General features: G+C 41.1%; 1 protein-coding gene across 7 annotated transcripts in view; it reads right to left on the bottom strand.

Annotated features, from left to right (window-relative positions):
* Positions 1-501: 501 nt before the first annotated feature.
* Positions 502-13,520, bottom strand: part of LOC310986784 (transcription factor SOX-6-like) — a 121,145-nt gene continuing 108,126 nt past the window's right edge. For all 7 annotated transcript variants that reach the window (XM_083972848.1, XM_083972846.1, XM_083972849.1 and 4 more), the window contains 4 exons: positions 10,696-10,804; positions 9,601-9,771; positions 7,015-7,228; positions 502-3,480 (listed from right to left, as the gene is read on the bottom strand). In XM_083972848.1, coding sequence (XP_083828974.1) covers positions 3,135-3,480; positions 7,015-7,228; positions 9,601-9,771; positions 10,696-10,804 — 840 coding nt within the window. In that variant the 3' untranslated portion in view covers positions 502-3,134. The remainder of the gene's footprint in view (positions 3,481-7,014; positions 7,229-9,600; positions 9,772-10,695; positions 10,805-13,520) is intronic.

Here is a 13,520-nt window from a genome sequence, read left to right as displayed (position 1 = left end):
CACCGGCGCCGTGGCGTATACACCACAGCACAGTCAGAATGTGTGGCGTTACCTCACACAACACACACACACACACACACAGGCACACAATGGAACAATAGGCCACATTTACTGTAATGGGCCACCAAAATATAAAGAGTGAGTGGAATAGCTCAACTTTGGAAACAGAAAGCCTTGTGTTGGAAATTATTAGATCCCTGGAAAGTAAGAGCACTTTTTTTTTTTTTAGAGTAATGGAAATAACAATTCATGCAGCAGTACCTGAGACTTGTGCACAGCACTTTCACATGCAGAACACAATAACCATAAGTGCTTTTCTGCAAATGTACTTGTGTAAAATACTCGACTCTTAGTCAAAGCAACACTTGAAAAACAAAGATGAAGTGACAGGTCGTAAAGGAAAAACCTCAAGTCGGAACGTTTTGTGTATTTATTTATTGATTTTTTTTTGATTGTCTTTCTCACCAAGTTTATTGACACTTTTTAGAGCCAAAGCTGGCTAATAAATACAATGAAATGTTAAAACGCACAATTGAATTTCAAATACAATACTTATCACAAAAATGTGTATGACCAGAAATTGCGTCTTCTGCTTCTGCAGGTCACAAATGACAAAGAGGATGAGGTTACCTTTTTTTTTTTTTTCAAAGAGGTCAGGGCCTTTCAAACTGTGCTAGAGCTGCGGCAACGGAAGTGTTTCGCTTAAATAAATGAAATACTTATAAAGAAATGGCATTTAACTGGTACCTGGCATGTGAGAGGCCTTTTCCACTTTGACTGTCCTAATTTATCATGTTGAAAATCAAAAAAACAACTTCACATTAGTCAATACTAAAAAAACAAACAAACAAACAGAAAAAGACATAGAATTTATATCCAGTGCTTAGGATGTGTACGACACTAACAGAAATGTCTATGCATGAGGCTTGTTCAGTCCCAGCTTGTGAAGCTTTTCGAAGTGAAAAAAAAAAAATGAGAAGCCAATTATGGTCACAAACTCAAGACATGAGAAACAGAGCACCCAGAAACCACCTGGGGTCACAGGTGTCGAAAAATGGAAACATGTTCAAACTGCAAAGAGTGTGATGAAAAGAGACAAAGAGAGAAAAAAAAGACATGTCTTCAGAGAAAGAATGTGACATCTGAGTAAAAGAGAGGAAAACAAGCGCGCACACACCCAGCTCGGTGCTGACCACTGGGCCGCTCCGAGACCAAAGAGGAACATCTCGCTTCAGACTGTGGAAAAAACTGGTGTGTGCTCTAACTGGGGTTTGGTTGTGGCTGAGAGGCTGAGTGAGACTTCTGCACTTTTTCCCCCTCCATTTTTATCTAAATAATTGACTTGGATGTAAGTATATAAAGGTACCATTTTTTTTTAAAACAATAGACCTATTAAACCTATTACCTTTGTTGTTTTGCAACTCTATAAATTCTTTTTTTAAAAACATCGGTTTGATGTGTGTTTCCCCACAAGATGCTGGGAAGACATTTAAAAAATATCAACAAGCTAATAAAAATAGTAACATTTTGTACATTTTTGTACCGATTCAAAACACAGTTGAAAATACAGTGAAGGGATCCAGAATATTAGAAACTCTAATCCTACAGTAGGCCTTCCTTCCTGGGGCAGCTCCTGTGATACTGAGCACAAAATACACTTTTAAGACTTGTGAATTATCTCAAGTGTCTTGGAAAATGAGCCAAAAAAATATTTGCACCTCTAATCTGATTGAATTGATAGCGACAAAAGCTGTTGAGGTGGGGGAGTGGGTTGTGGGGGGGGGGGGGGGGGGGGGTCACCATACTGCACTGCACTTGCTGCACAGTGTGTTAAGTGTTTGGCCTCAAGGAACTGTGGGCAATGTGGTTTATGAAAGCACCAATGCAGTGGAATAGAAGAGCAGACTCATTGGATGCTGCAATGCTGCTCTTCTAACAGCAACGTAGTGTGTGTGTGTGTGTGTGTGTGTGTGTGTGTGTAGGTGTGTATGATGAGAACACATCCTCCCTGAGTGCTGCCTGTGATTGGGTCAGGAGAGGAGCCAGCAGTTACCGATTAAGAACTCATCTCATCAGACAGAAAAAGCTGATTGTATAAGACTTTTGCAGCATTGGAAGTTAAGACTACAACATCCCAAGTGAATGTGAATGTAGGTTTGGCACATTTGAAGAAATTATGTACAATGTCTGGGTAGTTACTTACTTACTTACTAATACTAATACTAATACTACTAATAATAACAATTATAATAATAATAGTAATTATTATTATCATTATGTGATGAAAGGGACTTTGCTCCCTTTATTTCATTGACAATCTGAAAAGTACTACCACTCTTTGTATGAAAACAAAACGAAACACATTCACAAGCTGGCACATCATACCTGAGCTGGGATCTTTAAAAAAAAAAAAAAAAAAAAAAAAAAATCTAACAGTAATGTAATGTAAGCAGTTTGTCAGAAAAATACATAGATGCACTGTATTCATAAGAAACAAAAGTAAGACTATAAGATTACAAGAGCTAGGATTTATATTAAAACTTTTCAAATTTCAAGTTCTGACAGTCCAGAGTTTGTACAGGCAGTGACCTGTCAGAAAAAGTCTATAGAACAAAAAAGAAAAAAAAAGTAAATACATAATGATAAAAACTAAATCACTCTTTAAACATTTAAGACCAAATAGCTGTTGAAGACCAATCCTTGATGCTTCAATATCCATGCATGCTCTTGACAAACCACAAAGCTCCGTGTGTTTGCCGCTCATTTGTCTTCTCGTATTCTTTCTTCTCTAACTCTTGTTCGCGCCGGTTAAGATTGTCAAAGTTCTAGGAAACTGAAGTTCATTGTCGAGTGGATGCCTGAATGTCTGTTAAGGTTGTGTTCTCTCACATTTTTCCCCCCGTCAGCCCTCTTCTTCGATTGGACGTCCATCAATAATAGACTTTCCCAAGAACTTTCTGAGCATGTCCGCTGAGTTTAAAATCCTGACTGGGCACGATCAGTGCATGACACAGCATGTCCAGAAAGGTCGCCTGAAGGTCTCTGTAATAAACTATGCTTTTAAAAAGTGTTTCTGAGTATAACAGGAGTTTTTTTCTTTTTTCTCTTTTTACAAACTGACACCCTGAGCGCACTCAGTTGGCACTGACGGCCTCCCGTGTCTCGTGGTCACTGCTATAGTCTGACTTGGGATCGTCCTCAAAGTCCTCGTACATGTCCATGTCGTCGTCTCCGTTGGTGGGGTCGCTGGGCAGATCCAAGCCTCCCACGCCTCCGCCGTTGCTGCCTCCGCCGCCGGGCTCAGTTTTCACCCCGTATGTGCTTTGGATGACGGCGGTGGCCGGCTCGGGGCTGGCTGAGTTGCTAGAGCAGTCTGATGTCAGGTGTGGGGACGGTGTGGCTGTTGTTGCCATGGTGATGGCGCCTGGGTAAACTCCTACCCCGCCCGGGCTGCTGCCGAGAGGAATTGGTGGCTGAGGCCTGAGAAACAAGGGAAGAGGAAAAAGAAGAAGGTTTTAAGAGGCTAATTCATCATCACAATAAACACTAAAGGGCAGTGTGAAAGGTTTTCTGCTGCTCTCACAAGACAAGAGGTCAGAAAACCCACTCAGGACCACATCACCTGCAGCGCAGATACGAGGCTACACTGAGTCGCTATCTGAAAAGAGCTAGCTGGTTAGCATGCTAACTTGAGGGGAAGAAACAGGGCCGTTTTTAGCTCTTTAGGGGCCCTGAGCCAGATGCTGTTTGGGGGCCCCAACAATCTGTTAAACCTTCAGACGAAAACTGGTTAAAATCGTAGAATCTTTCCCTTCATTTCCCTTCCCTTTGAAGGGAAATGGAAAAATTGATTGATTGATCGATTGGCTGCTGATGCTCATTTATTTATTTATTTTTACTTATTCATATTTATTTATTCTCTTGTTTTGTTCTCTCTTATCACAATTTATCTCTTATTCAACTTTTTTTGGCTGCTGTGTTGTGGTGTTATGTCTTTCTTGTCTTGTGCTGTGACATGTCTTTATCTTTGTTTTATGTTAGTCACTTAAAATTATAGAATCGTAGAATCTATAAAATTAAAATCATATATCTAAGGTTGACCCACCCAAGACAGGTAAAGGGATAGAAAATGATAATAAAAGGTAAACAATGGGCATCCTCTACACACCGATCAAAAAAATGAAACAGAGTTAGAGTATTACTCAAAAAAAAAAAAAATTAATTTCTGAAAATATGGTTCTTGAATATTAAACATACAATAACTCAACATAAAATGTCTTACTACCGAATTTAACAATTACAAAATACAAAAAGTAAATGAACAAATAAATATACATAAGGCCAAGCCCCAGATCAGCAGAGAATAAATTTGACTATATTTTTAAATAAACCTAACCTTTAATACACAAAAGAATAAGTATGGTTAGAGAAATAAGCCATCCTGACATGAATGTGTTTTGTTCATTCATCGATAATTGTTCAGATCATGTTGAAGAGACAAAAGAAAACAAACACACTGCTATCAAACAATCAAAGGTCATAGAAACAGTTGCTAGCAGGCTGACAGCTTATGACTGATCCGATCAGATCTGATCGTTTTAACCTTTAAACAACTGCTTTGAACATTAATTCTGAGGCCACTTAAGATAACTGCGGCACTTCTCTTCCTGGGCATGTCCTGACAGGGAGCGCTCGCTGCCAGCTCGCTGCAGCCGCTAAATAACCTGTTAAGATACAGATGGAATGAGGATAAACGAACATCACTCAAACAGGCCCTCTGGCTGCTCACATGAGCCACATAAAGCAGGAAAATTGCTGTCACTTTGCTCACCTAACAGTTTTCCCTCCTCTGTCTCCTGAAACAATTACCACCGTCCGCCTTGACGGCCTCATTTTCACATTCAGCTCTTTAAAACAACAGCAGTCTCGTTATGAGGAATGTGCCAGAAACGGCTTGTGTACTTGCTTCCAGAAGCTTTTTGATTTAACTTTGATTGAAACTCCAGACCTGAAGAATCATAGACTCTCGTTCCTTCTTTTTTGCATTTGCTTGACCACACACAGTAAATGTGGCATTTAACTTGCGACGCGCCTCGCTCCTGTTCCCTCTCAAACATCTGCTTACATTTCATATTCCACTATGTCTGTCTGTGTCCAATTTCACTGCCTGCAAGTGCCCCGCATTGTCCTAATTTAATAAATGACAAGCTATTAAAAATCGCTCCTATTCAAAGCCGTGGCCTCTGGTAAATCCATCTGAAACACAGGCCACTGTGATGGCATTAAACACATCCATGGCTGGTTCCTATTAAGACAATGCCACTGTTTTTCCCCTCGCTGACTACACTCTAAAAATACAGAACGCTCTTCAGCAAACGTTTAAAGGCTTTTGCAGATAAAACCAAAGGCTCTGCGAACAAATCATTTTTAAAGAAGAAATCATTCTTAAAGGGCTCATAAATCCCGATGGTCCCTCCACAAACCTCCAAATGACGGATGTACTGTAGTTTAAAATATTTAATATTCATTCTGACACATGAATAAAAAGATATGTCATAGAAGTGCAGACAAACAATCAGATTACTTGTAAAATATCTGAATAAAACACCTAAAGAAGAAAAAGAAGAAGAAGATTTTTTTTATCCTAGCCATATTCAGGCTGAGGTGGAAGGACTAAATATTAAGACAAACTGACAGTTTTTCAATTAACGGGTACAACAGTAAGGAGTCACTGTGTGATCCAAAGCTCTGTGACTGTTAACGAACAAAGACCTCTTGCCTTTGATAAAGACTAATGATGATAATTATCCATTGTCCATCCAGGGAACAGGCCTGCTAAACTATTATAAACTTGTAGAAATAACAAGTAGGAACATATGAAGAGTTCATTTGCAAAAGCATATAAATGCCATTTTGAAAAAAATGAGCTGATGCTTTTGAATTATTCTTTGCATAGTGTTGTTTTCAATAAAGCTTTATTTTTTTGAGCTACGTCTGTTTTGTTATGTCTCATCTCCTTGGTCAAAGCCTGGTCAAATCACCTGGTGTAAATAATAATTTAAAAACAGAGTTATTTGCTTTTGCAAATGAACTCTTCATATGTAGATATCTATTCTAGTATTCTATTATTCTAGTATCTCATTTCTGCTATGACGACACTGTCCACATGAAGCTCCCACTTAAGCCTGTAATAACATGCAATTGCAAAAATGATAAATGGTATTTTATTATAGTAGCCTGTGTATGTGTGTAAATTAACCGGTTTTGTAAAAGGGTATAGGCATAATAAGCTGAGCTTCAGCCTACACCGTTTCAGTCTTGAATGCCCCCCGAAAAAGCAAAAAGCAAAAAAGAATGGAGTATACATCAAACATGAAAATTGAACTTTTTTCTTCCTTCTGTATTTTTGTTGAGTCATCATTTCTATTGTGCAAATGTTTAGTTGTGTTAAATCAAATCAGTTATTATTATTATTAATTATTATTATGTTTTTATTATTGTGTTTTTTTCATCCTCCTCTTCTTCATCTGACTGGTCTGGTACCTGTTACATCAATGTTCAGCCTACAGGAGAAGCAGACTGATGGTTTGACAGAGGCTGGTCTGGGATGAGTTACTGTTTGAGTCCAGCCTTCTGCCACTGTGTACACTGTACTGTGTAGTGATGGAGACAGTGTGTTGAGCCACACACCGCTGTGATGAATGTACACTAATTACAAAATGTTGATGCAAGAGAGGTGATCCTAATGCAAACTGTTTGGTTATAAAAGCTGAATAAGAAAACAATCTCCCTGAAAGTAGAAATAATAGACCAAATGTGTGGTTTCCTGGAATTTAGATCATTAGTACACATTAAGACCAATTGGAGTTCCTGCCTGTGTAAAATAGGAAAATTTTAAATTAAATTCTAAAACGACACAGAGAATAAACTGCGGCTTTGCTATAAATTGTAAAAAAAAAAAAAAAAAAAAAAAAAAAAAGCTCAGTGACTGTGAGGGACAACAGTGACACTCACCCCACAAAGAACTGCCTCATCTCCTGACGCCGTGACCGCATCATCTGCTTGTATTCTCCGATCCGCAGCTTCTTGCCGTCGATGATGCAGGTCCTCTTGGGCCGCGGCTTGTACTTGTAGTTGGGATATTTCTCCAGGTGGATCTTGCTCAAACGAGCCTGCTCCTCGTAGTACGGCTGCTTCTCCTGGTTGGTCATGGATTTCCAGCGAGAGCCTAATATGGAGCAAAGGACCGAGACTTTTAGTTTGGTCTCTGGTTTTATTGAAGTTTTTCTTCATGTCTCATAAAACATAACTGTATGTTAAGAAGAAAAAAGATTATTATTTGAAAAACCTCAGTGTGACAAAAAGGTGGAATTTCCTTACATGTGAAAAAAAGTTTTGACATTCTTTCCTAATCAATTTCAGTGACACCGGTTGAGCTTGTGGTTAAATAGATGAAATGAGTCAGTGATCCAACAGGACTAACATGCTGTCATTTCAGCTGCACATTATTTCAGTCCTTCAAAAGAGACATGCAGCCACTGCTCTATACATAAACCTTCACCATTTCTGGTAGGTTCTTAAGGTTGAATGTCATCATATGAACAGACACCATTGAGTATTTAACCGAGGAAAATCAGGAGTGGATTACACTCTGCTCCCTCTTGGTAGAATGACACATTGTGGACTTATTATTTTCCTTGGTAAGAGGGCCTTCTGGAGAGGAGGACAGGGCCATTACAGCAGGAATGCAGCACATCTGCGAAGCACTCTGACAACTGATTATACACACTCTGCCTCTCTGCTCTGTTTATCAAGGTTTATCACAAACTAGTCTTGTACTTTTGTGACACAGGAAACAAGGATTTTTTTCGGCCTGCCACCCACTCCCCTGAGTCCAGCTGTGTTATTACATTGCATTGTACACAAGCACATACAGAATTGTGCACTTTGAGCTCAGCTTTTTGTTTCAGTGTCGCTACAGACACTTACTGTGATAAATAAGTGGAGAATTATCTCTTAGTCCTTCCTGCCAACAGGAACTAACTGTTCACATATTAAACAAATCATTTCTCAGAGATGGAGGACTTTAAATATCTCATATCAATTAAAAATTATGTCATCGTTCAAATTCAAACTTTTTTAAAAATTTTTATCTGAGTTCAATGAGACAGAAAAAGTATTTTCTCAAGAGGAACGTTTACAATCAGCTGACTGGAGCCCTGCACAGGACAGTGGAGCTCTTAAGAATGTTTCACCAACAGCCGTTATGCTCAGCACCGGGTGAATGGCTACCTGTGTCGAGGAGGTTAGTATCAACACCACCGCTTTTTTAACTGAAAGCATCCATCACACCGGTCAGAGTGGGTGACACAGTGGAGCTCTGTGAGCAGAGAGTTCCAGGTGGAGAAACACTGGTCCTTCTTACAGTCTGCACAGGACTGCTAAGAAACCCCGTGAACTGTAGAAAACAGCGGCAGAGTGGAAGCTAATGAGCAGAGAGGCCGGCCTTTGAAGGAGATGCTCTGTGTCCTTGAACAAGATTATTCATTGTGAGTGAGCATCTATAAGATATACTGCATGTACTGTATGTCTCATTCTTTTCTTCATCCCAGATAAAAAAATATATACACTGTATATTCAAAAGGTATTATTCCATCTAAAAGGTGAAAAGATAAACTGATTGCTCCTCAGCTAAGAAAATGTCTCAAATAACAAAAAGTCAAGTGAAAATGATCAGATGATTAAATGTCCATGCTTCTAATAAGTAAAACACAGCAACAAAGGATTGAAGTAAAGACTAAAATACCTTTAAAGCCCCAGTATGTAACTTATTTGGCTTTTTATTAGCAAAATTTAAATATTGCTTTCATAAATACGTATTTCACTGAAGTCAAATCACACCCGCATACAAATGAAAGCTTTCTCGTACCTTAGAATGAGTTGTTACAAGTCGTTACAAATACATAAGTGGGCGACGCACCGAACCGAGGCGGCCATGTTGCATCGCCATTTTTTACGTTGAATGGCAGCGTGACCGTAGGTAACCACGGAAACTCACCGGAGCTGTCGGCTCGGGGAGAAAGTTTTCCAGGTAGCGCCTGTTAAAACTGTCACCACTGTGTAGTGTGAGGAAGGACGGAGGCACTGGTGTTGCATTCAGGTGCAGTCAGGCAGACGGCCGTCGGCAAACCAACCGGATGTCATTTTACTCCACGAGAGAAAGACGGTAAAACTTGAGTCAGGTAAACAATACCACATCACCATGACAACATATTGTCAGGCCTGTATTGTTTTGCCTCGTGCTGGTGGACCACTTGTTTACATAGAGGCTTGTTTATCCTGTTACATGCAGCGTCTGTTGTCTGTCTGACGTCTGCCTGATTTCACGTGAATGCAACACCAGGAATACATTATGATATGCAACCGCAACGCTAGATGGGGGGAATTCCTACATATTATACCTTTAATAGCCAAAGCAAAAAAATAAATAAATAAATTAACCCAATGATTTGAGTTTTATATTCTCACAAAAATAATAAATAATGAATGAAAACTCCATGATTTGGGTTTGTGGTTCAGGTTCAATGTATAGAATCTCACCCAGGATCTTGCTGATGTTGGAGTTGTGCATGTCGGGGAAGGTCTGCAGGATCTTTCTCCTCTCGTCTTTGGCCCACACCATGAAGGCATTCATGGGCCTCTTGATGTGCGGCTCGGTGTTGTTCCTGCCCCGCGCCTCCCTGAACACTCGTGCCTCTGTGATATTATTCCCTGTGTGACACAAAGGTGGATGGAGTGTGTTGACACATTCATCATTCAATGTACAACACAGCAACGACGACGCAGACTGGTCCTATGTGTCTCTCTTCGCTCCTGAGGCCCCTCATAACAGGATGTGGAACAAAGGTCCAATGGGGGTCTTGTTGGGGTGCCCTCAACATGCTCACACAAACAGATAGTATCTCAGTGCCTATGCTCCTGTGTTTACTCCTCAGACTCTAAACTAAACCACGATGAGCACTCCTCAACCCCTCATTGCTTGTAAACAGTGGTGCTTTATGAGAAACAGGTGGGTTGGGGAAACGCAACGTTAGTGTCCTTACACTACATCCAGAGAGATAATTAATGCATTTGAAGACATTTTATGTATCTGGAGAATTTGGTGTATGAAGTCAATTTGTGCACATATTATCTGCAGTAACTGTCCTTAACTTCAGTATACTCGCAGCCCGTCCTTGCCTGCTTTTGTTTGCATACTTGCACTGTGTATGATCCTCTGTCACATACACTCGCTGTTTAAAAAAAGTAGAATCCAGCCTCTTGTCATGCACTTACAGATCTAATAACAGTGTAAAATTTCTGAAGAGTGTAAAATGTTGACAGTGAGCGCTCTGTTTAGCTGTCCTTCAGTGGTGCTTCCTGCACAGCACAATAAATATTTGTCTTTGCTGAATACCTGTATGTTCTTTTTTTTGCCACATGTCTTTTTCTTCTGCACCAGAGCTCTGAGATACTACAGAGGAACAGGCCTCATCTACATGGAGCCGACTGACTTATTGATTTAGACAACTTTCCTTTTCCATCTTTAATCCTAATTGCAGGGATTTCTGTGTTACACATTTAGGAAATTTTGATTGTCAGGAATAAAAAAGAACTCAAAAAACACAACAACTCAGAGACAGTGTGAGTGTTTACCATCCAGATCTTCCGGTCTTGTCAGGTCAATGACTCGATGGACCATCTTCCCAGCATCCTCTCCCAGCTTCCCCAGGTGCTGGCTCAGCGTCTCATAGTGCAGCCGCTCCTGCAATGCAAGGAAAGGTTTGAAGAGTCACCAAAAGCAAGCTGCTGAGTTTAGCTTCAAAACAATAATTTAGTTAGTTCCAGTTCCTGTTTTCTTCATATTAATTAATATCTGTGAAAGTGTAAAAGCATCAGCCCACAGAGAAATGCAAAAATCCTGTATTCAGAAAATAAACTTTAAAATGAGCCATCAGGACTTCTATAACTTTGTGATGTCACAAAAAAGCAGTCGTCGCTCTCAGCTATGCCCTAAGCCCCGCCCACCTGCAGCATTCAGCCAGCTATGCAGGATTTGGTTTTTCTAGCCGAGACAGTTTTTGGTTCTGAAACCCACCACTCTATCTTCTTATGGATCAACATTTCAAATAAAACAGAGGAGTATAAAATATGGGACCTTTAATGTCTGGATCAAATTCTCTGGCATCAAATCGACCAGTTTATTCTGCTGCAGCACCGACTGTCATAATTCTTCTCGGTTATACGATATAAGCTCGCAGGCGAGTGGCAGCTGCTTCGAAGCCGTGCCGGTCACCAGCGTCTTCCCTCCACCTCCCCATTATCACTCACTTCACTTCAGCTCTGTGTTTCTGTCTTCTTGCCCGCCGCTCCACTGCTTACAAGCAGCCTGCGCAGAGGCCTTCCAGCTAAAATTACCCCACTACACTCCCAAACTGTGGTGGAAAACATCGAACCCTCTGCACAGCTACCGCACATCCACACTCCTCCTCCTCCAACCCCCCCCTCCCCTCCTCCCCCTCCCTTCACTCGCCTCCTTTTTCTGGTGACAGAGGCATTTTGTTTGACGCAAGGAATGGTTGCCGGGTGAAGTCATGCCGCGGTAGCCGCTGGCAGAGTCGGTGGAACTTAGGGGCCGGTTGTGTGTACGTGCGTGTGTTTGTGTATGTGCAAGTGTGTATGTCTGTGTGTGTGTTTATAGATGAGGAGCCGGCGCGGGCCAATGTCAGCACTACGGCAGGGCTATAATCAGGCCCACCACAGAACATGCGCCTGGGCAGTGCCATGCTCACCGCAGGAAGCAGCCGCCTAACAAAGGACTAAAGAAAAGAGAGAGAAAAAAGAGAGAATGACACAACGAGATAAAGAAAGAGCAAAAGAAAAAGAAAAAGGAAGCAGAGTGGAATGGAAAACTAGCAGACAGGAATACGGTCTGGAGTTCAGTAAAAGTTGTCTTTGATTGCATTTCTACTTCTCAGAATGATGCTCAACATGCCTCCTTTGCCAAGAGCATCATCTCTAAACATCAGAAGCAGTTTGAGACATAGTTATGAATATTGCCGGTAAATGAGGAGAGATGGAAAACTAATGCAGAGCGGAGTTAGGGTTTTGGAAAACGGACGAGGACAGCATCAATAGAGGTGGACTGATCCAAACTACAGATTAACAGCAGACCTGGGTCAGAATCTGAAAGTATTCCCTGCGGTTGGTCGACTCCGGTCGACTTGAAAGTTCTTGTGGCAAATGAAATAAGGTGCTGTCTTTGCTTTGTTTAGTCAAGATTGAAATAGGTTTGGCCTGTGCGCCTGCTGGTTAGATGCTGGACGGCTGCCGTCTGGAGCTGTATTATAGACTTTTTCTTTCTTTCTTTCTTTTTTTTTTACTTTCTCTTTCATGTGACTCCATTTGTATTGTGTGCGCTCTTGGATTATGTCTCCTCTTCTTTACCACAGAGGGACTACCTGCTAAAAATAGTCAATGTCAGTGCTGATGCTCAAGCAAATAAAGTGAAGAGGACGTTTGCTGCTTAGCAGAACTTTTATCTGCCAGCGCTGAGTCTGAATGGCTTTGGCACAGTAAAGATTTCATGCTTGATATTACATTACTATTTTACCCAGGTCTGAATTGGAGCAAAAAGAGCACTTGACTTGGTAGTAGACAAGTTGACTAACCAAGGACTAAATTAATTAAACACACTGAAGGACATTTAAGCAGCAAATTAAAAACGATAAGCAGCGAAATTGGGAAAACAACAGAAAAGAAGAGCATTCATTCACTTTAATCTGTACAAACAGGTACGGCTGAAACTCAGTATTTTTTACCACTCTGTTCCTTCCACTGGCTCTGGAGCCTAATACTGCTGCTGAATGTATATTTCTAAATTTAAGAGACACCCGACTCTTTTTGTTCTCCCCGGTCTCTCCTTGTCTTGGCGTTTGCGTCGCTCCACTGTTGCTAGGGAAACACTCTAAACTTTGCTGTTTCTTTTTTTTTTATTTCTTTTTTATAATCCACACCGTATTGAGCTCATTACCACAGTTACAACTCGCCCACCGCCAGCACGGCCTGCCTCCAACTGACCCGCAACCGTTTACTGTCTCCTCCCGGACCAATCAAGTTTGGCAACCTCCACAAACCCCCACTCCCTCCCCATGCCCCCTCTCTCCTCCTTTTTTTTCTTTGTCAGTCCTTCTCTCTCTCTCTCTCCTTCCTTTTCCAGACTTTGCTGTGTGCCGATAGAGCTGTCAGTCAGCCCGGTTCTGTTTTCCTCCCCTCCTTCTCTTCTCTCTTTTCACCATTCCTCCTATTCATAGCCCTCAACACCGCACCAGCAGCCCACCACCCCTTGAGGCTCCGATCCCCAAAGAAGTAGACACTCAACAGTCTATTTGCAGGTGCCAGACTCTGCTTTGTAGTATACATTATTATAATGTATATCATCCAGACTTCAAATGCAGCAACATTACGTCGACCTTTAATCA

The sequence above is a fragment of the Trachurus trachurus genome (genome assembly GCF_905171665.1).
Source record: "Trachurus trachurus genome assembly, chromosome: 6".
In the NCBI taxonomy this organism is placed as follows: domain Eukaryota; kingdom Metazoa; phylum Chordata; class Actinopteri; order Carangiformes; family Carangidae; genus Trachurus; species Trachurus trachurus.
Note: the sequence above shows the minus strand (reverse complement) of the source record. Positions and strands in the feature narration are given on the sequence as shown.